The sequence below is a fragment of the Rhodamnia argentea genome, chromosome 1 (assembly GCF_020921035.1).
Source record: "Rhodamnia argentea isolate NSW1041297 chromosome 1, ASM2092103v1, whole genome shotgun sequence".
Classification (NCBI taxonomy): domain Eukaryota; kingdom Viridiplantae; phylum Streptophyta; class Magnoliopsida; order Myrtales; family Myrtaceae; genus Rhodamnia; species Rhodamnia argentea.
In genome coordinates this window covers 1,059,443-1,081,553 of record NC_063150.1, presented here as the reverse complement: position 1 = coordinate 1,081,553, position 22,111 = coordinate 1,059,443, and the positions used below count along the sequence as shown (strand labels likewise).

The window sequence follows — 22,111 nt, the reverse complement described above, 5'->3', positions numbered from 1 at the left end:
TGGATAATCATCTGCTTTCTACAAGTCAAGCTTTAGCTTCCTCTTATCTCTCTCTATCTCTTCATTCAATCTGCAGAAGGAGTGATATGCTTCGTCTTCCCTTGTGTCCATTTAAGTATTTTTATGTACATGAGAAGTAAAACCTGTCAACTGTGAACCCTTCACATGTCTCAACATCAACCCACCAGGATTCTCTGTATGCAATTCATTTTCTTTCCATCAGTAGATTCCGATCCGAAGACAAAAGGAAAAACAACCTTAAACCGAGTACCGATCCGCTATACTCTGCATGACCTTAACCTGAGTGGCGAGGCACTGGACGAAATGGCTTGTTTCCTCCAGCAAGTTGCAAAGATCCATGGCTTTCCCACCGGGGACTAGCCGCCGGAGCTTGTCGGATCCGCTCACCTCATTCCGCACCATATTTCTGGAGCCAGCTCTCTTTCTCTTCAATCCCAAGCATCTCTGGCTCCGCAAATGGCAACGCCGCTTGGCTCGGCCCTGTAGCTTCGCCAGAAGGGCTCGGCTCCAAGCCCTCCTCGATCCGCCCACCGCACGAGCCATGCTCGAGTAGGCAGCGATCTTTATCCTCCGAGCGCGTTTCCGGACACCACCCTCAGTCGCCAGTTTACGCGACGTCCAGACTTCTGCGAGGGACTTGACGAATCGGCGAGCGATCTTGGTCTTGAGAGAAGGTGTAGGAGGAGGAGGAGGAGGAGGAGGACTCACGGTCACTGGATCCTCAGGAGCCATGGAGGCATGCAAAATCCCTCGAGAAACTCAAAGGGCTACGTGGCTTTGAGGGGGAGAGATGAAGGAAGTCTCTCTAGGGTTACGGCCAAGAAGGAAGGAGAAGAGGGTGGCGGTGGAAACCAATCCTCGTACGCAGCTAACTTTGAGGATGAACTGAGATTGGCCGTTGGGATTTTGTTTCTGACACAAGAGGGGTCCTCCTCCTCCTCCTTGCTTGCAAGGACAAAAGGCGAAAACTTCAGTCACATTCTGACACAAACAGATGTATTCTGGAAGAGAGAGAGAGAGAGATTGGAATTGGACGGCCCGAAGAGAATTTGAGACTTTGAGAGCAAGATTTTCAGGTTTGAGACTTCATTGGCCTAACATCATTAGCACGAAGATGATGACGTGTCTAATTGTCCGTATCTGATGGTGCGTGAAAGGCACGCCGTCGTGAGGAGGATAGTTTGGTACCTTTATTGAATTGGGCACTCAACATGTAGTATATGTATAGCACTGTGGTATTCGGGGACCATGAAAAGACTTTCCGTTCATTCATTATCATATGCAGTACAAGATATCTTTCAGGAAAATATTTTCTAAATCGTTCATTTCGCATGAAATAAAACGGAACCTTAACGAGGGTGAATGGTTATTTGATGTAGCGGTAAGAAATAAAGAAAGGCCAATATCGTCGTTTATCGGGCTTTCTATCGTTTGTGTAAAAGGTTATTACAAAATCCTAGAAACGAAGCCAAAACCGTATCCATAGGGAAACGCTTTTCGAACTTAAATTGACGCGTCGCGACATCATATATTTTAGAACTGATGACATTGTATAGTTTCCACCACATTAAGCAAATGAAACTAGAGGAGCTGTAGTGTCGAGGGATTTTTTCGGTTTAAGAACTTAGAGATTACCCATTCATATCCCATCAATCGCGTTCGAAGTGCTCTAAATTAGGGCCGCCAATGAGACTAGAATTCGGACTTAATTGATTTACAGAGATTGCACGGTATTTTCGCGTCCACATGATCATCAGGCCTCTGCGCTTGTGTTTCCGGACTATGGAAAATGATAACGGGCGATTCGAAGAGTCTTTTGAATATAAGGAAAAAGAAAAAGAGAAAAAGAGAGAATGATGGAGAGATGAATAGACCAATTTTAAATGAACAAAAGGGGGAAGAACAAAATTGCTTTCCTTATCAAGGAAGAGAGATGAAGTGGGTTCGTGGACCCACGGAGGGCCAACCACCACATGGTTGCACATGGCTCGGTCACCCACTTGTCCCGTTGGGAACCTTTCTTTTTCTTCTTCCCTTTCCTAATCACTTTGATTACTTCCTTCCCAAATTATGCTTTGTGTCTCGTGTTTGGTCCAAATCTTTCCGGTAGTCTCGCTTTGGACGCAAAGCCAGGATAATCAATTGGTCCAACGAAAGCTCAAGAAAGTGATGAATGGACGTGTTGAATGTGCGCTGCACGACCTGACGTTGCCCTACGTATTAGGATATGAAATTTAAGTCGTCCGACGGAAAGAGACTACGTGTATAGGAGGCACGTTGTTAAGCCGATCCCTTACATTCGTACAGCTAGATTTGGGTATTGTGAAATCGGCATGATTCTCGATTTTGCAGGAGTCGTCTGTTGTGAACCCACCGTGAATAATGTGTTTGAGGGCGGAGTTTTGTGATCCGTGATTTGACCTATGTTTTGATACCGTATGAGAAAGTTCAACCTAAAAGTTTTAGCCATTAGGTGCGGGGAGACTGTATGATGCGAGTCTCGTTATAACGATATATCTAACTGGTGACAGATTGCGATTAACACTATGCGATAATCATATGTATTTTACTTGGATCAAGCATTCAAAAGAAGCAATCGGTATAACCAAATAAAGGGGTCAAGCGATACTCTGTGCGGCTCCCTTCATTCCTATCCCTCCATCGTTTCAGAAGCCTGCCAAAAGTCACACCTTGTCCAATCACTCCTGTCTCGAGAATCACTCCTTGACCTTGTCGGAGTGTTTATGAGCATAGTCCGTCCATGAGCCACACATCCATTAAAGAGAGTCTTGCTCTAATGCCATTCATCAATGCCCAACTTACTTTATATGAGTCAAGTCTCCAGAAGGTGTACACGTCGTGACCACTGAAAATATGAAAAATTATCCAAAAAGACCTAAACTTATAGCATTTTTGCCAATTTAATGCTAAACATTTCAATTGTATTAATCGAGTTCTTCACATTTTCACATATTGCCAATTGGGCCAATTCGCCTAATTTTTCCTGAAAATCGTTGACATGGACGTTGGGTGTCCCATGTGGTCTGACTGGAGCCGACGTGAACGTTTTTTTAGCATTATTTTAAAAAAAATTCTAATTTTTTACTTTTTTCTTTTCGTTGTTATTGTGGCCGGTGAGGGTCGTTGGGCCCTCGCCGACACTTTCCGACCACATGAAGGTAAAAAAAAGAGAAGAAAAGAAGAAAAAGGAAAAATAAAATAAATAAAGAAATTTTGAAAAGAAATCAAGAATTTAAAAATTATTCACGTCAAGACCGGCAATGCCACATAAAATAGTCGGCATTCATGTTAGCGATTTCCCTTAAAAATTGGCTGAACGGACTCAATTGGCAAAACGTGAAAATGCTTTGGACACAATTAACAAAATTGAAAAGTTGAGAACTCAATTGGCAAAAGCGCAATATGTTTAGTACTTCAATTCAGTTGGAGATGTAGAATCTGATTTTTTTTTTTTTTACACGACTCTCGTTTTTTTTCCCCCAATTAGGACGGGTTTCTTCTTGCTCTCACGATAAGGTGGTAAAGTCAATGATAAGTAATGCTGATACAATTTTTTTTTCCCATTGTGTTTTCCAGTTAATCACGCGATTATGGTTGGAATAATGCGTAATTTCAAGAACGATCGAGTTTCTGTTGAGCGAAAGCCGTCGCTAATGAGATTGCACGAATTCTAATTAGAGTGGGAAACCCCATAACGAGGCTGACCCGATGATGACGAAGTCATGTGATCAAGGGATACTTCTTCTTTTTTTTGGAGGGAGATCAAGGGATTCGAGACCCAAAGATTCGATTAACAGTGTGATCGAAGCAAGGAAAGAAGAAGTTAAAAGAGCATTTGGCACTCGTGGAGTGCTTTGGGGTTGAAATATTTTGCCTCTCGACCATTCCTAAGTGCACATTTCTTTTTACTGAAATGCCACATTAGAATCTTACCAATTCATGTAGCGTCGCCACGGTTACTCGCGTCAAACATGGGTCTCTAACAATAAACACATTAATAAATGGGTCAAACTTCCTTAACACAACATGCGAGGAGATTGGCTGAGTGGTTAGATGTTTGGTTTGATTTCAGCAGATTGCTTGTTCGAATCATATAGTCCTGGTGACCGTAAGAGCCACATAAAAATAAATAACAATTAATTAAAAATTATTGTGGAGTACACTCTTATTTTAGAATTTGCAATTCACAACATACTGTTATTATGCTGATAAAGTCTAAACTCAAACCCTAATCCAACCTGCACATCAACCTCCATCCCTCTCTCTTGAAACCTTCTCTCTCCACTTTTTGTGCCATATATAGCGACGGTCTTATCCTAGGCCATTGCTCTCACGCCCTCGCCGGTGTCGCTCAAGCTCAGTGCCTCTGCCAACTTTGCTAAACACCCCACACCCCACTCTTCTGTCTAGCCATCGCCATTTATTCCCTAAATGGAGAGAGAGATATGATAATCATAGCAGTTATATAAGGTCCAAAGACAATGTGGCAACAATTTTCACAGGACGGGATGGAAGCCAAAATTAATTGCTTCCGATAAAATGAAGAGAAAATGATAAAGAGGGCAGGGACATTCTCCGCCGATAATGAAGAGACCTGTCAAAATGGATTATAAACTCATTTATTAAGTCATATATAATGAGGTGAATTATCACATAGGTTAATTATATTCAATAAATGGATTTAAACATAATAAGTGTGTTAAATGAGTCATAAATGAGATTTGTAAATGGGTTTACAATTTACGTAGACCCAACACACGTATTTTGCCTTCACTTGATCTCACGCTCATTCACTTCGCACTCTCACTTTAGTTTGGGCATGATTTTTTTTAGATTTGTTTAAATATTGAAGTGTGTTAGGAATCTGGGTCAAATCGGGTATAAATTGGGTATGAGTCAAGTATGAATTATTAGATTTGTATTGCATTAAATGTGTTAAATTCGTCTATTTGTGTCGGGTCATTTAGGACCTGACCCGACCCACCCCACCCCACGCCACCCCACCCCACCCTACCTGTTTGGTGGGTCAAGTAATGAAAATGACATGTTGACATGGCCGTATGAATAAATAAGGTGATGTCCTAAATGACCTTAGAATCCGTGAACTCTTTAAATGACATATTGATGGTGACTAATCACTACTTAGTGATAATAAAAAATTAATAGGAAGATTAGTTCGATATCCAACTGTGCAAAGAAGATGGCGGAGAAAACTACGATGATCACTTCTTTATATGGCAAACCTACTTAGAGCTCTCACAATCTCAAACAAAAGCCAAACAAAAACATGGAAAATGGGTCTATATTGGAGCGCTGTCCTCCTCTTAGTTCTGTCCTTTAGTTCTGTAAATTTGATAAGGTGTAACCCAGATACCACTCCGGTAACTTCATATTGCAGCGTGGCTACGTATACTTCCGATGATCCTTATCAGATTACCGTGCAATTTGTGATCAAGCAAGTCGCTGCGTTGGATCCAACGGTATAGCTATTACACTCGAATCCCCGGCTATACATCGGTACTCCAAGTTCTGCTACTGCCGCGAAGCTTGCGATGGAGCGACTTCACCCGACTATTGCACCTCGTGCCTCATTTCCGCTAAGCAAATTATACAAGAGGCATGCCCCTTGAGTGTCGGAGCTCAAATTCAGCTTCGAGATTGTAGGACTACGTACGAAGGTCATCAGTTTAGTGAGCAGATGAGTGTACAGTGGTTACACCGTATCGCGTCATAGGCTGATGCGGCATGTATATTTTTTTTTTTGAAATCCAATCACAAATTACCGCGTGTTGATGACATGGACATATAAATATATAAAGAAAAGTAAAACTCTCGCTTTCTTTTTTGAGCTTCCTCTTCTCCCTCCTCCGTCCACAGCCAGCTCCTCCATCTACAGTCACCCGTGGTATCGTCGAACCCCTATCCAAGCCGACCGTCCATGTCGAGCCACCCCCCACCGTCGTCATGGCAGCTCGCATTCGTTGCCCCTCCATGGACGAGCCAGCCATCCCCTTCGTTGTTGCTCGCGGCCTTCCTTCCGTGTATGAACAAACCCCACAATAACTTGCAGCTCGTCCATTTGCTTCACCAGGCGGTCAAGTAAAGGCAGAGACTTTCAAGTCAATCCCAAATGGCGTAGCCATTGAAGCATACAACACTTGACTGAAGGTCTGTCACATGAAAAAAACAAAGTTGAGATCTTTAGAGGCCATCAGATGTGTCTCTGTACAGATCTGAATATGGGCACTGCTCCAAATCGGTGCAACAACTCGGGCTTTTTTTCAAATTGCATACAAAAAAAAATTTATTTACCATTTTAGGGGAGAGAAAAGTTATTTGCCGTTTAGGGGTCCGCTCGGCGGTCATAACGCCAAGCGGGCATCCGCTCGGCGGTTAAACTGCCGAGCCGAGTGGCCGCTCGGCGGTTTAACTGCCGAGCCGAGTGGCCGCTCGGCACTTCTAGTGCCGAGCACCTGTCTTGCTCGGCACTCATAGTGCCAAGCAAGACAGCAAACAGAGAGAGCAAAACTGCTCTCTACGCACACCGTGTCTTATTTTTTATTTTATTTTTTTTTTTCTGCACGCTTTAGTGCGGAGCGAAATTCAACTCGCACTAAAGCGTGCGGTGCGGAGCAGAGAATTCTGCTCTGCATTAGTGCATAGCAGAATTCTGCTTTCGCTCTCTCTCTCTCCACTAAAGCGTGCAGAGCACTTGGAGAGAGAGAGAGAGAGAGAGAGCAGTGCGGAGGGACTGTGGAGAGAGAGAGAGCAGAATTTCTGCTCTCTCTCTCTCCACAATGGGTCTTGCTCGGCACTCACGGTGCCGAGCAAGAAAAAAGAGAGAGCGAGGGCAAGCCCCGCCGCCGGCCGCCCCTCCCCCCCCCCTCCCCCTTCCCCTGCCGTCCCCGCCGCCCCTCCCCACCCCAGGCCCCGATCCCAGCCCGGCGATTTCGTCCTCGTAAGAAATTATTTTCTAAAAAAATTATAAAAGCTCGGAAAAATTAGTAAATGGCAACATTGAACTAGCCATAGACAATTCGGGGTATTTTCGTCGACGAATTTTGAAAATGACGATTTTGCCCTTATGGCAAATTGTATTCGAAAAAAATTGAAAAAAATGTCAAAAATCGCCATAATGAACATGTCATGCACAATTCGGGGTATTTTGACCAATGACTTTTAAAAAATAATAGTTTTACCATTCCGGAAAATTGTCTACAAAAAAATTGTAAAAAATCTCAAAAATTAATAAATAGCCACAATCAACTGGCCATAGATGATGCGGGGTATTTTGGCCGATGACTTTTAGAAAATGACGATTTTGCCCTTGTGGCAAATTGTCCTCCAAAAAAATTGTAAAAAATCTTAAAAATTAGTAAATGGCCACAATCAACTGGCCATAGACGATTTATGGTATTTTGGCCGACGACTTTTGAAAATGACGATTTTTCCCTTCCGGCAAATTGTCTTTTAAAAAAATAATAAAAAATCTCAAAAATTAGTAAATGACCATAATCGACCGGCATGGACGATTGGGGGTATTTTGGCCGACGACTTTTGAAAATGACGGTTTTGCCCTTCCGGCAAATTGTCTTTTAAAAAAATTATAAAAAATCTCAAAAATTATTAAATGACCATAATCAACTGGCTATGGACGATTGGGGGTATTTTGGCCGACGACTTTCGAAAATGACGATTTTGCCCTTCTGGCAAATTGTCTTTTAAAAAAATTATAAAAAATCTCGAAAATTAGTAAATGACCATAATCAATCGACCATGGACGATTGGGGGTATTTTGGCCGACGACTTTTAGAAAATGACGGTTTTGCCCTTCCGGCAAATTGTCTTTTAAAAAAATTATAAAAATATCAAAAATTAGTAAATGACCATAATCAACTGGCATGGACGATTGGGGGTATTTTGGCCGACGACTTTTGAAAATGACGATTTTGCCCTTCTGGCAAATTGTCTTTTAAAAAAATTATAAAAAATCTCAAAAATTAGTAAATGACCATAATCGATCGGCCATGGACGATTCGGGTTATTTTGGCCGACGACTTTTAGAAAATGACGGTTTTGCCCTTACGGCAATTTGTCTTTTAAAAAAATTATAAAAAATCTCAAAAATTAGTAAATGACCATAATCAACTGGCCATGAATGATTGAGGGTATTTTGGCCGACGACTTTTAGAAAATGACGGTTTTGCCCTTCTGGCAATTTGTCTTTCAAAAAAATTATAAAAAATCTCAAAAATTAGTAAATGACCATAATCGACTGGCCATGGACGATTCGGGTTATTTTGGTCGACGACTTTTAGAAAATGACGGTTTTGCCCTTCCGGCAATTTGTCTTTCAAAAAAATTGTAAAAAATCTAAAAAATTAGTAAATGACCATAATCGACTGGCCATGGACGATTGAGGGTATTTTGGCCGACGACTTATAGAAAATGACGAGTTTGCCCTTCCAGCAAATTGTCTCCCAAAAAAATTGTAAAAAGAAAATTGCCACAATCAACTAGCCATGGACGATTCAGGGCGTTTTGTTCTACTCGGCGTTTTTTTAAAAAGGAAATCATTATTTTTGTTAAGTTTTTAATAATTATTATTTTATTTATAAATTGTTTCTTTTGAAGCTTATTTTATTAGTGTAATTAATTCAGAATATTTATAAAATGAAAGTACTGAGATATATGAAAAACATGCTATTTTCATAATAGATAATAATCGGATCGTCACAATTACATGTACTAACGATGTCGTCTTCCTACATGACCTCCTGTTCCGCAACGTGGCTCTCTTCGGTGCTCGGCGGCTCTAGTATTGTACGGACGAGGAGGAGGCCGAGGAGGAGGATCCGACCGAGGAGGATGTGTAGATGATGAAGGCATATCTTGTGAAAATATGCCCTGCGTAGACGGTACATATCCTTCTGTAGAGAAGCTTGAATAAAAAGGAGGGAAATCGGGTACATACGAAGTAGGAGAAGGAGCTGGAGTCTCCGGATCGGGAAATGCAAAAGTAGATCCCTCGGGAAATGGGGCGGCAAAAGGGGTGAATCCAACATTGAAACCCGTCTGGTCTAATCCCGGAGCGAAACCCGGAGCGAAATCCGTCGTATGATACTCGAAAGTGTAAGGGACGGCATTGCCAACTACATGACCTCGAGGAGTCCTCCGGGTCGACCGAACAGGCTCAGGCGGATCATCATCGTGAGGGCCAACGGTTGCCGCCGTAGTTGCTGGTTGGGGTGGTGGCATCATCGTGAGACGTCTCTCCTCATGCTGGGCGTATAGCATTGCCTTAGCTATCCTCCCCACATCTCCCAAAGTCCGACGAGATGGACGTGAATTTAATATACGTAAGATTTCTTCCACGCCATCACCCTGGTAATGATATGACATGCAACAAATGTTATAAAATTACAATAACTTATGTTAGTAAAAATATAGTTAATGAATTAAATTGAAAGTATTTGCACTAACCATTGAACCCATTGCAGCTCCGGTAATAGAAATCCACTTCCGTGTATGTCTCCGGAACCACTCCATATATCCCGAGTGAAAGTGGAGTTCCTCCGTGGCGGGATCGGCATGGACTACATATTCGGTACGCCTGTCCCATATAGCGATCAATTGTCCGTGTTTAGCTGCCCAATCTTTCCCGGGTGGCCTATTGTCAATATCATGCAACCTCGTGTGATCGCGGGGAGGAGTAGGTATCGCCCGCTGCATACCAAACCGGCGAAGTACCCGATCTGGATAATGCCACTCAACTATCCAAAAACGGATGAGTGGCACACGAGCCCTCCAAATATCCTGTCCCCGCAAGCGATAAGCCGGTACATTCTCCAGAATGTCGCCACCATAGGGCTCCCAAATAATCTGTTATCATAATAAAACATATGAAATTAAATGAAGAATTAATTTAAAAGCTAACATTATATTAAACTCATTTGTTGCTATCATTACTTACATCTTCGGATGCCAATCTATCAAGTTGGTAGCGCAGATGTACCAACGTATGCGTGGGGATCTCCGTCGTACTTCGACCGTGACTCCAACTGCATAAACAAAAAACATTAAATTTTCTTATATTATACGCACTGGAAGGAATTAATAACGCACGAACTAAAAATATAATAGATCACATACCGACTACCGAAAGGTGCAAGTCCTAAAGGAACCTCAACCGTCAAGGATGGGGAGACACATCTGAAGCGCTCCCACGCCCAAAGCTGCAAGATATGTAAGGCACCGCCCATTTGCTTCGTCTCCGGGTCGGTTGCACGACATAACTCTCGGTACAACCATGCAAGTGCTGTTGAACCCCAACTATACTGCGTAGGGACATTAAGGTTCGCCAATAATGGAAGAAACAACAAACTAACTCGGGCACCTGATTTGTCCGAGAAAATAGATCCTCCTAGCGGACGGAGAATGAAAGCCCGGGAATGCTGCACTATAGCGACGTCATCGGCGTCGGGCGGAAGCTCTTCAAAGCGCTGTCTCAACCAGCTCAAAGCGATCTGTGTGCCCCGCAACCGGGCTGGGTGAGCACCGAGTAGATCGTCACATACGGTGGGCCAATGCGAAACACTAGGGCCGATGGCTTCGCACGTCCATCTATAGGAAGGCACATCGACCTTTGCAATATCTGCAGCGTGATAGTGCATTCACCTTCCGGCATATGGAAGGTGTGGGTCTCGGGCCTCCACCGCTCGACCAATGCGGTAATTAAGTGCCAATCCAGCTGCACGAATCCCATCATATAAACGCCAAAAAATCCCGAAGCTTGCGGATACGGGACTATCCGCGGATCAAGATCACCTACGTGTAGCATCGCTCGCCGACATCGAAGGGCTTCTGTCGGAGGTATCTGTGACATGTAACATGAACAGTTAGTGGCAATTTTGATGATATTGTTACAAAGTACAGATCAACCGAAAAATCTTCAATTACCTTAGCGTCCCATATAGCCCGAGATCTATGTCCGGCTCGCCCAGTAAGTAGGGAATCATCCTCTGGGCCCGGCTGAATGTAAGTACTCTGTGCCATATGTACACAATTGTGATATTATAACATTACAACAAATTCCCATATGTATATATAACATGAAACACATAAACTGAATAAATATCGTGCAATTGTGATATTATAACATTACAAAAATTCATGATACTTGTCACGCCCCGTGTCTTTTTTACGCGCCAACATCCGTTATTCGTTGATTTCCCAGGATCGATACAACGATAGAAATTATTTTATAACATAGAAATTATTTCATGATATAATTTTTTTCCCATATGAAGATATTCATTTGATGACTTCAGAAGACAAAGAGATTTTATAACATAGAAATACGATCATCCTTACAACGCATAGGAATGAAATACATAAGGATCGAGCAAGTATGATCTACTCTCCGGCCGATCTATGTGCACAAGTTTTCCTATTGTGCCCCGATTTTCCGTAGTGTGTGCAATGATTTCGCGAAGAGCTACTACTCGCGCTTCTCCAGTCCATCTCATTCCGGATCCGTGATGTACGGGGCCTTCCTTTCTTCCGAATACGACTCGGGTCCGGCACTAATGGCGGTTCTTCAGGTTCAAGCTCGTAATGAAGATGCCCCAACGGATTAAACATATACCGATAGCACCGAAGGGTTTTCTCTAAAGTATAGAATTCATCTACGTATGGTTCGTAATCAATGCTATACGCTTGACATGCTGCCATGACATGTGAACATGGGATTTTCAATCCTTCAAATTTCCCACATGTGCACGTTCTCAAGTGTAGGCGCACTATGTGTTTGTGGCCCCCTGAACCTCTGGATCTGTCACGTCCGGTTGTCACTTCGAAAACGCCTCTATCAGAGTCGAAACACGTGACGACATGCCTATTTGCTTTTTGACTGTTCTTACGGAGCGTGACACCGGCAAATTCCGTATATTTCCACTGGTTGTCTTTCTGCATCCTATACATTGTTCTTCTCGTATCAAAATAGTGCACCAACCGATAGAATATCTTGTCGACCATGGCTGCTATTGGTAGACCACGGAAACCCTTCAAGATCCCGTTGACCGATTCGACTAAATTTGTCGTCATCGATCCATATCTCCTCCCTTCATCATAAGCCTTTGTCCATTTTTCTCTTGGAATCTGATCGCACCATGTAGTTGTGGCTGGATCAAACTCCCTAATTTGGCTCATGAATTGGTCGAACTTTCGACGTTGGTTCGCGTAAGCTGTACAAGACAACATTAATTAGTACTTTGTACTCAAATTTTTCCATACGTATTTTCTTAAAATTTACAAATTCGAAAATTTACCCGCCGTCCGAATAAGTTTTTTCCCTTCGGCATTTTTAAAGTGTTTGTTGTAGTTGCTGGCAATGTGCCGAATGCAATATCTATGGTGGGCATGTGGAGGACGCCACCGTTCTCTCTCCATTGCTCGTTGAATACCGATATGTCCGTGCGATATTACACAAATATCATCTCTCCTAGTGACATATCTCCGCAATGCATTCATAAACCAAGTCCAATTATCAACATTTTCCCGATGGACTACAACAAATGCCAGCGGGAAAATATGATTATTTCCATCAAGAGAGGCCGCACAAAGGAGGGTTCCTTCGTATTTTCCGTACAAAAATGTACCATCAACAAAAATCACGGGACGACAACTTTTGAAGCCTTCAATCGTCCGCTTGAAAGTCCAAAACATCCGGTTCAAAATCGTGCAGCCACGATCTAGGTTGATATGATCATCGATCACAAAATGTGAACCCGGATTCCGACTCTTCATTTCGATCATCCACGTCCTCAACCTACCGTATGATTCATCCCAATCTCCAAATTGTCCGGCGATCGCCATTTGTTTGGCCTTCCAGGTTTTACGGTAAGTAGGTTCGAATTGCAGCTTATCTTGAATCTCCGCCATCGGTGGCTTGATTTTGATATCTGGTTGGGCAGCGACCATTGCTTCTATTTGGCTGCAGAGGTACTTTTGGTCAAGGTGCCGATGATCCCGTGACATTTGCGGAGAACTGCATGTATGTGGCCCATTATATTTACTTATTTTCCAAAACATGCCACCCGATTTAGCAATCGCGCGGAGCCTCCAACCACACGATCCATTTGAATTGCCACACTTTATCACATATTCGTCTTTCTTTGTCAAATAACTGCGAAAATTTTGATTTCTCCTAAGGGAGTACTCTTTCGCAGCCAACCGCACCGCGTCCCGTGATGGAAACAACATGCCAACATCAAATTCTTTTGATGGATCAAATAGCATATGGCCCGGCTTGGCTCTTGTGTCGTCCCGCATCATGTCAAAGTCGATCTCTGAATAAGGCGGTGGATGTACCAACGGCAAAATGGGATTGTTTGCTTGCGTATTATAGTAAGCCTCCATATTCTCACATCCGACATCTTCTTCGTCATTGTCATCGGAGTCGATCCAAGGATCATCTTCTTCATCACCATCATCATCATCACCAGCAGCAGCAGCATTATCGACATTATTATCATCATCGCCAGACATTATCGGCATTATTATCATTATCGCCAGCAGCATTATCATCATCATCATCATCAGCAGCATTATCGGCATTATCATCGGCCCGCACGCACCGATTATGTAGACCATCATCATCTTCACCAACATTCAAGCTTCCTCCGCGAAAACATCTCTCAATTGATGTTACGCTTCAGATTGCATAGAACCGCAAGAACCCCGTACCACCAGCTGAAGTGCAAATTGCTCAATCATCGTAATCGTGGCATCATCATGGACCTCCGTAATGTCATATGTAACACAATTGCCCGTTACATACGGATATCTATACACCACTTGTTTGAATATCTTGGTTTCTGTTATATTCAAAGCGCTCTCAATCGACACACGTAACTCATCAAATGTCGATATATTTGCCATCCCGAACATGGTAGATTGTCCGCCTTCGTAATCAATTCCATATTCGGTTCGTACTATTGTGCCTCCCCAGCGCACAATCGCAAAAGATGTAGACGACATTCCGAGATTTAAATAAATTAGAAATTATTTCTAAACTACAATTTCCTAAATATTGTCCCATATACGTTATCAAATTAACATACCCACTATCAATATATCAAATGAAATAAATGTCTTAGAATAGGCCTAAGGGCCGGTTGCTAGAAGGGCGAAATCGTCATTTTGGGAGACAATTTGGGAGACAATTTGCCGGAAGGGCAAAATCGTCATTTTTCAAAATTCGTTGGCCAAAATGCCGTCAATCGTCCATGGCCGATTGATTGTGGCCATTTTCTAATCTTTGAGATTTTTTTTGAATTTTTTGGGAGACAATTTGCCGGAAGGGAAAAATCGTCATTTTTCAAAATTCATCGGCCAAAATGCCGTCAATCGTCCATGGCCGATTGATTGTGGCCATTTTCTAATTTTTGAGATTTTTTTTGAATTTTTTGGGAGACAATTTGCCGGAAGGGCAAAATCGTCATTTTTCAAAATTCATCGGCCAAAATGCCGTCAATCGTCCATGGCCGATTGATTGTGGCCATTTTCTAATTTTTGAGATTTTTTTTGAATTTTTTGGGAGACAATTTGCCGGAAGGGCAAAATCGTCATTTTTCAAAATTCATCGGCCAAAATGCCGTCAATCGTCCATGGCCGATTGATTGTGGCCATTTCCTAATTTTTGAGATTTTTTTTGAATTTTTTGGGAGACAATTTGCCGGAAGGGCAAAATCGTCATTTTTCAAAATTCGTAGGCCAAAATGCCGTCAATCGTCCATGGCCAGTTGATTGTGGCCATTTCTTAATTTTTGAGATTTTTTTTGAATTTTTTGGGAGACAATTTGCCGGAAGGGCAAAATCATCATTTTTCAAAATTCGTCGGCCAAAATGCCATCAATCGTCTATGGCCGCTTGATTGTGGCCATTTCCTAATTTTTGAGATTTTTTTTGAATTTTTTGGGAGACAATTTGCCGGGAAGGGCAAAATCGTCATTTTTCAAAATTCGTAGGCCAAAATGCCGTCAATCGTCCATGGCCGATTGATTGTGGCCATTTCCTAATTTTTGAGATTTTTTTGAATTTTTTGGGAGACAATTTGCCGGAAGGGCAAAATCGTCATTTTTCAAAATTCGTCGGCCAAAATGCCGTCAATCGTCCATGGCCGATTGATTGTGGCCATTTCCTAATTTTTGAGATTTTTTTTGAATTTTTTGGGAGACAATTTGCCGGAAGGGCAAAATCGTCATTTTTCAAAATTCGTCGGCCAAAATGCCGTCAATCGTCCATGGCCAGTTGATTGTGGCCATTTCCTAATTTTTGAGATTTTTTTTGAATTTTTTGGGAGACAATTTTCCGGAAGGGCAAAATCGTCATTTTTTTAAATCACCGGCCAAAATAATCTATGGCCACTTCATTGTGGCTATTTTCCCATTTTCTCAAATTTCTTAATATTTTTTTCCTTCCTTATTTTTTAAAGTCTTTATGATTTTTCTTTATTTTTAATCCATTTTGTATTTTGTAATTTTCTATTATCCGAATTTTGAAATTATTAAAAAAATATTTTTGGGACCGGGTCAAATCCCGCCCCCGCTTCTCGGTTCGAAAAAAAAAATTTCGGATCGGCACCTAGACTACCGAGCATACCCCTAAAAGGTAATTAAGTTTTTTTTCCCTTTATTTGGTAAATAAAATATTTTTTTTATGCAATCTTGAAAAAGCCCCAAAAAGAAGCCAATCTCTAACTATGTAATCTGTCCAAAAAATCATTTCACACTCCTAATTTTCTTTTTTAAAATTTGAAAATCGTCAAAATAAATATGTGGACGTAGTTGCAAAAATGAGTCCTCAAAATTTGTTCTTATGAGATTATGGTCATTTTTTTTATTTACCACAAATCGTAAACATTACAACTATTCGGTCTACAAATAATAATTAAATAAATAAAACAATACTTACGAAACTGCAAAAAATAACTATAACAAGGTTTACCTCAAACTAGTAAGAAGGTCGGCTTTGCTTTTCTCTCGGCTTCTGCAAAAGTAAAAAAGTCCCAATTTAATTTAAACATGACAAAAATATTTGCAATAAAATAAAACCCTAATATCAATAAAGGCACCCGAGGAGAGGGGATATGAGAAAATCTTCGTGAGCTATATAGAAGAAAACAAGAAATGACGTCTTAGAGAATCCGATTAAAACTTGGTCGGGATATTAAGAACAAATCTCGCCGAAGTTAATCAAAGCGAGGGAAGGGCTCCCAGCGGACTCCACACTCTGTTCACTTAATATCCAGATCACTTAAAATCAGAGATTCAGTGAAGGAGGCTTCGACAAAAGAGGGATGAGGTTTTGTGGAGAGGTGAAATGCGGTGCAAAGTTGAGCTTCTATGGAGAGGCGAAATGCAGAGGAGAGATGAGCTTCTGAGAGGAGGCGATTTGTAGAAAGAGATGAGTTTCTGAGAGGCGAAACGCAAAAATGCAAAGGAGCGATGAACTTCCTTGGAGGAGCGAAATGCAGAGAATGAAGCTTCCGTGTGGATGAGCTTCTGTGTAGATGAGCTTATCAACGGAGAGCCTTCGGCTTTGCTTAAAGCAGAGCCGAAGGCTCAGTAGCACTCGTGAAAGGTCACGTCATTTGCCAGCGCCCGATTAAAGGCGCCGGTGCCGTAGGGGCCTCTACCTGCTCGGCAGTATTAGTGCCGAGCGGGTAGGGGCCGGCATGCAGAGAGAGCGATCTCTGCATGCTTTTTTCTTGCTCGGCACCGTGAGTGCCGAGCAAGACCCATCGTGGAGAGAGAGAGAGCAGAAATTCTGCTCTCTCTCTCTCTCCACGATCCTCTGCACTCTGCTCTCTCTCTCTCTCTCCAAGTGCTCTGCACGCTTTAGTGGAGAGAGAGAGCAGAAAGCATAATTCTGCTATGCACTAATGCGGAGCAGAATTCTGCTCCGCACCGCACGCTTTAGTGCGAGTTGAATTTCTGCTCCGCACTAAAGCGTGCAGAAAAAAAAAAAAAAAAAAAAAAAAAAACACGGTGCGGGAGAGAGCAGTTTTGCTCTCTGCATTTCTTGTCTTGCTCGGCACTCATAGTGCCGAGCAAGATAGGTGCTCGGCACTAGAAGTGCCGAGCGGCCACTCGGCTCGGCGGTTAACCTGCCGAGCCAACCGCTCGGCGTTATGACCGCCGAGCGGGTTCCGCTTGACAGTAAGACTACCGAGCGGACCCCTAAACGGCATATATCTTTTCTCTCCCCTAAAATGGTAAATAAATTTTTTTTTGTATGCAATTTGGAAAAAAGCCCCAACAACTCTATTTATGATTAGATAACACCAATGAGCGAAGCTGACACTCGTCCATGGCCATCGTTGGTGTCTTTTGGCTAGATATGAAAATCTGGGTGCTCGCGGAAATTTGAAAATCCGAGGTCCATAGTTGCCGGAGGACAAATAGGGAAACCTAGAAAACCGGGGTCCATGGCCATTGGCGGGAGTCGTCAGAGCTCACGCCGGCTTAGTTGCCGGCGCTTGTAGAAATCTGGAAGTCCGAGGTCTATGGTTACGGATGGCTAGAAACAAAGTAGTAGAAAACAATAGTGAGATATTTAATTTAATTATTTATGTTTCATTATCGACACGTGACAATTTGTGATTGGACTTCAACAATAAATGCGCATCACGTCAGCCTATGCCATTGTACATTGCACCACTGGAAACTTTTTCCAATTTGTGACATGTACAAGAGCGGCATTCTCAAACTGTCTTGTCCATTCGATTGACAAGTTGACCGAACACTTTTTGCATTGAACTAGACCATGTGATGCTTGGATCGGTTGAAGAAAAACATTTTAAGGAGAAAGTGTAGCTTGGAATGCTGCACTAACACTGTTTCACTAACGAGGCTTTAAAACTTGTAATATGTGCAATCAAATGCTTCGGTTTGTGTACTCTTTTGAATTGAAGTCGGTTTTCAATTTCCAAAAAATGATCACTAATAGCCCATATAAAAATGAATGAACGAAAATTATTTTAACTATTCACGAAAATATTTAGACATAAATTTTTATCGATGATGAAGACATTTTCAATTAGATCATTATTTCCAGCGACCATTTTTAGAAAAATGTTCTTCAGATCATCATTTTCGGCGAAATAAATAGAACCTAAGATCATTTGTGAATTCTCTAAAACTCCTATTGAAATTCTTTGCGAAAATTGTCGAATAAAAAAAAATGTTCAATTGGTCGTAGCATCTAAATATGCAAATGTCGTGGCAAGGGCAGGGTCGGTTCGATGGATGGAGGGAGGGCCCTCCAACTTAAGCACAAAATCAATGAATGACTTGAAAAATATTTTTCTAAGAATGATCACTTGTGCCACTTATAATAATAAATGAACAAATATTGTTTCACAGTCCATGCAAAGATTTAGACATAAATTATTGCCAATGATGAAAAATATTCTTTATTGACTAATTATTTCAAATGGTACAAGCGATGAATTGTATGCTCCGTTTATTTCGGAAAATCTTTTTCGAGAAAAAATTTTCGTCATTTTTCCGACATTTGGATCCTTTAGGGAAATGAGTCAATAACATATACTTTTCTACTAAGCCTTAAAATCAGGGAATTGGTTTGTACTTTAAAAAATCAAAAATCATTTTCCAAAATACAAGTAGGTAGCGGCAATTGAACTAGAAACTTTGTGCTTACGCACGGGAACCCCAACACTATAGGGCATTTGGTAGGAGGCTGGGATTAGATAGATCGGGGCCGCGTCCCCGGCACTCGAGCTTGGGTCCGATATCTCGACGCCTTAGCCAAGGTTCAAAGAGGTCATGCTTAAGACCCCAGCCACCAATGTCCATCCAGGTCGGGATTGAATCCTCGGCGCTTATGCCCGAGTTCATATAGACCGGTCCTTTGACCTCGGTGCCCATGCCTAGGTCACTAACTCCCGAGCCTAGGTCTATCAAGGCCAAGCTCGAGACTCCTATGCCCATACTCGAGTCCCCATAGCATGCACCCTAGTTTGTCGATGTCATGCCCAGGACCCCGACGCCCTTGCCGTGGTCCTTGGTGCCTAAGCTTGAGTCCATCGAGGCCATGCCCGAGTCCTCAACGTATGAACCCGTGTCCATCGAAGTAAGGCCTATGCCCGGGACCCGGTCGCCCACACTAGTACCGGAGTCTCGGGGCTAGCCTTGATTGACCCAGGCCAAAGTACCGAGGATCCAATAAGGGCGCCAGGGAGCCGGGAAAAAGCACCGAGTTCTTAGGCTCGGCTTTGGTGGACTCGAGACTAGTGCACATGCTCGTGCTCGGTAGTCAGAGATTCGGTCTTGAGACCACAATGCTTGTGCTTGATAGTCGGGGATCCGGGCTTCGGACTATGCGCCCGCGTCGAGTTCCTTAGCTTCCCATATGTAAGTCGCTAGGGCTTGTATAGGGCGTGTCGATTTAGGAAAATCAAATGAGATTTTCATTAATAAAAGACAGAAATTATTTTTCATTTCTTTTTTAGGTCTTAGCCAAACACTGAAAAATATTTCATTTTTCTGAAAAATGACTTCTTTAAAAATATTTTTTAGAATTTTCATATTTTTCGTGAAATAAACGGAGCTCAAAGTGTTGAAACTTTTATGCGCGACAACATGAAATATGAGATTGATCGTTGGAGTAAGTCAATTTCGGCGTATCATGTGAGATGCAAGCATGTATAAAGCAAAACCCGCCAATATTATCTGAGAAACTACGTCACTGAAAAAACCGAAGAAAGAAACAAGGGTTACTCTTTGTGGTGCATACGAGATGTCCTAATGGAACAGGGAGACAAGGAGCGCCATTGCCGAGACAGAATATACTTAAAGCTGATGCACAAAGCAAAGCTGTCAAGTCAATTTCTACCACTGATTAATAGCCAGCAAGATCTTGGTAGATGTAGTGAGTGCTTAATAATGAGACAGTGACAAATGGCGGAGCATGCGATGGTGACAAAACTCCTTCGTATATCCAACTTGGTTGGTTTTTTGAGGTGGGAAACTGAAGCTACACATAGGGAGATTATAGAAGTTAAAACACATATGGCTCCATATCAGAAACATGTCCTTATCTTGTTTGTGTTCTTTAGAGGTTTCAATAACCGCGAGGGGTGGTCCAGATACTACCGCTGTATATGCAATTTGCAGTGTGCAAACGCTTGCTCCAGACGATGCTTATATGGACTATGTGCAATGTGTTTTCGACCGATTAGTTCGTGAGACGTCATCCAGAGGGTACAATTATTTCACCCTCACTCCTACTATTAGTAGCGATCATTCTCTCTGCGAAGGCCATGGAGCTTGCAACCTGGCGATCACGCTGGAGATTGCGACTTGGGCATGGCTTCAGCTCGGCGACAAATACAAGATATATGCACCTGGCATATTGGGGCTCAGCTACAGCTCAAGGATTGTAGACTTAGGTACGAAATTTACGTGTTTCAAGAATAGTTGAGAACCTATCTTGATATATAGGGAGATTGGGGCAGTCTCTTATGCAAGAATGTTCATTAAATTGCCTATTTCCTTTTGCACTTGAGTTTTTTACCGAATAATGGAAACTCGCCTTGTTTTGCTTAATTTATTTTATGTTCGAGAAACTTTGGCTGCAACATAAACGGTTATGGAACTTATCAAGGCAGCTTGATGACAAATCCTTTGTAAGCAACAGCTTAGCAGATGTATTAAGTTATTTTCAGCGTGTTGCTGCTTTGAGCTTGAATTGGAGCCAAACAATACATGGGTTTTTCTGGGAGAGTTTCTTTTTATCTTGATGGTGTGCTCTTTGATGGGATAAATCGTAAGTGAAGAACAAACACTCACAACTCACCTTGATTCACCCATTCAAAAATTGTTACAAGACACGCTATTTATAAGCTTGATATATGACTTTTGATTTACTCTAAAAACATGAACAGAGGAGATGTATATACATAGCATTAACTACACATCGGAATACGAATAGACCTTTAATTACTCACCTAGTAATGACTCTTGAAAACTAAAATAATAAAGAGAAATCTTCATTCGTGCACCATTTTGTGCATCTGTCTTGGGAGTCGAACAGGAACCCACATGTTGATCGACAACTCGTTCATGGAATCTATTGGGAGCGCGCAACCATTAACTACACATCGAGATACGAATAGACCTTTGATTACTCACCTAGTAATGACTCTTGAAAACTAAAATAATAAAGACAAGTCTTGGTTTGTTCACCATTTTGTGCATCCGTCTTGGGAGTCGAACAGGCATCCGCATGCTAATCAACAACTCATTCATGGAATCGGTTGGCAATCGCCAACGGGATTGCTGGCGCCGCAGCCCGGGCCAGCAATACTTGCTAGAATTGGGAGAGAGCTGCAACCCTCTCCCAAATCTAGGTGAGGTTCAGCGATCTTCTCTTGCTTCTAGCGAGGGCCAGACGACCATCACCTATAGTCGGCGAGGCCCCGGCTATTGTTGTCACCCCACCGGCGATGGGGTGGTGGCGATTGGAGGTCTTGTATTTTTTTTTTGTAAATCGTTTAGCTTGTTTATTTTTTTAATCTAATTTAACTAGAATTTGGGTTAAAAATGGAAATTTTGATCAAAACCACGTCGTTTTAGTACTTTAGTTAACCTTAGCACCATGTAAGATGCCATGTAGGACAGAGAAAACAATTGAAAAAAAAAAACAATCACGTCAGCATTTTTCGTTAACCAATTTTGACGGACTACACAAAAGGATTTGATCGCACTAATTGATAAGTTTTAAGATTTGATTGCACTTTTTAAAATTTTAGTATTTAATTGCACTTTCGCAACAAGTTTAGGACTTCAATGCACTCAGCCAATAAATAAAAGATATTAAACTTAAGAGAATAATTTTTTCAAGAAAATAGTGAAGTTGGTAATCTTGACTAAAAGAACATTGGTAACTTCTTCAAAGAAGAGTGAATAATGCAAACTAGTTGATAAAAAAGTTAATAATCACTCTATTTAAGATCGATAAATTCTAAAAAGCAGGAACCCAA

General features: G+C 41.9%; 1 protein-coding gene across 2 annotated transcripts; it reads right to left on the bottom strand.

Annotated features, from left to right (window-relative positions):
* On the bottom strand, nt 1-6,773 carry LOC115745261 (transcription factor IBH1-like). 2 transcript variants are annotated; one of them, XM_048272876.1, is made up of 3 exons: nt 6,764-6,773; nt 807-1,044; nt 1-776 (listed from the first exon to the last, which is right to left on the bottom strand). In XM_048272876.1, the coding sequence occupies exon 3, from the start codon at nt 751-753 to the stop codon at nt 259-261; it is 495 nt and encodes a 164-aa protein (XP_048128833.1). In that variant the 5' UTR covers nt 754-776; nt 807-1,044; nt 6,764-6,773; the 3' UTR covers nt 1-258. The 2 variants fall into 2 exon arrangements, with proteins under 2 accessions (XP_048128833.1, XP_048128830.1); XM_048272873.1 differs by lacking the exon at nt 6,764-6,773 and having other exon boundaries at nt 1-775; nt 806-1,044.
* Between the last annotated feature and the right edge of the window lie 15,338 nt (nt 6,774-22,111).

What these genes read in the sequence shown, in the direction of transcription:
- LOC115745261 (XM_048272876.1), bottom strand. Translation starts at nt 753, where the DNA reads ATGGCTCCTGAGGATCCAGTGACCGTGAGTCCTCCTCCTCCTCCTCCT.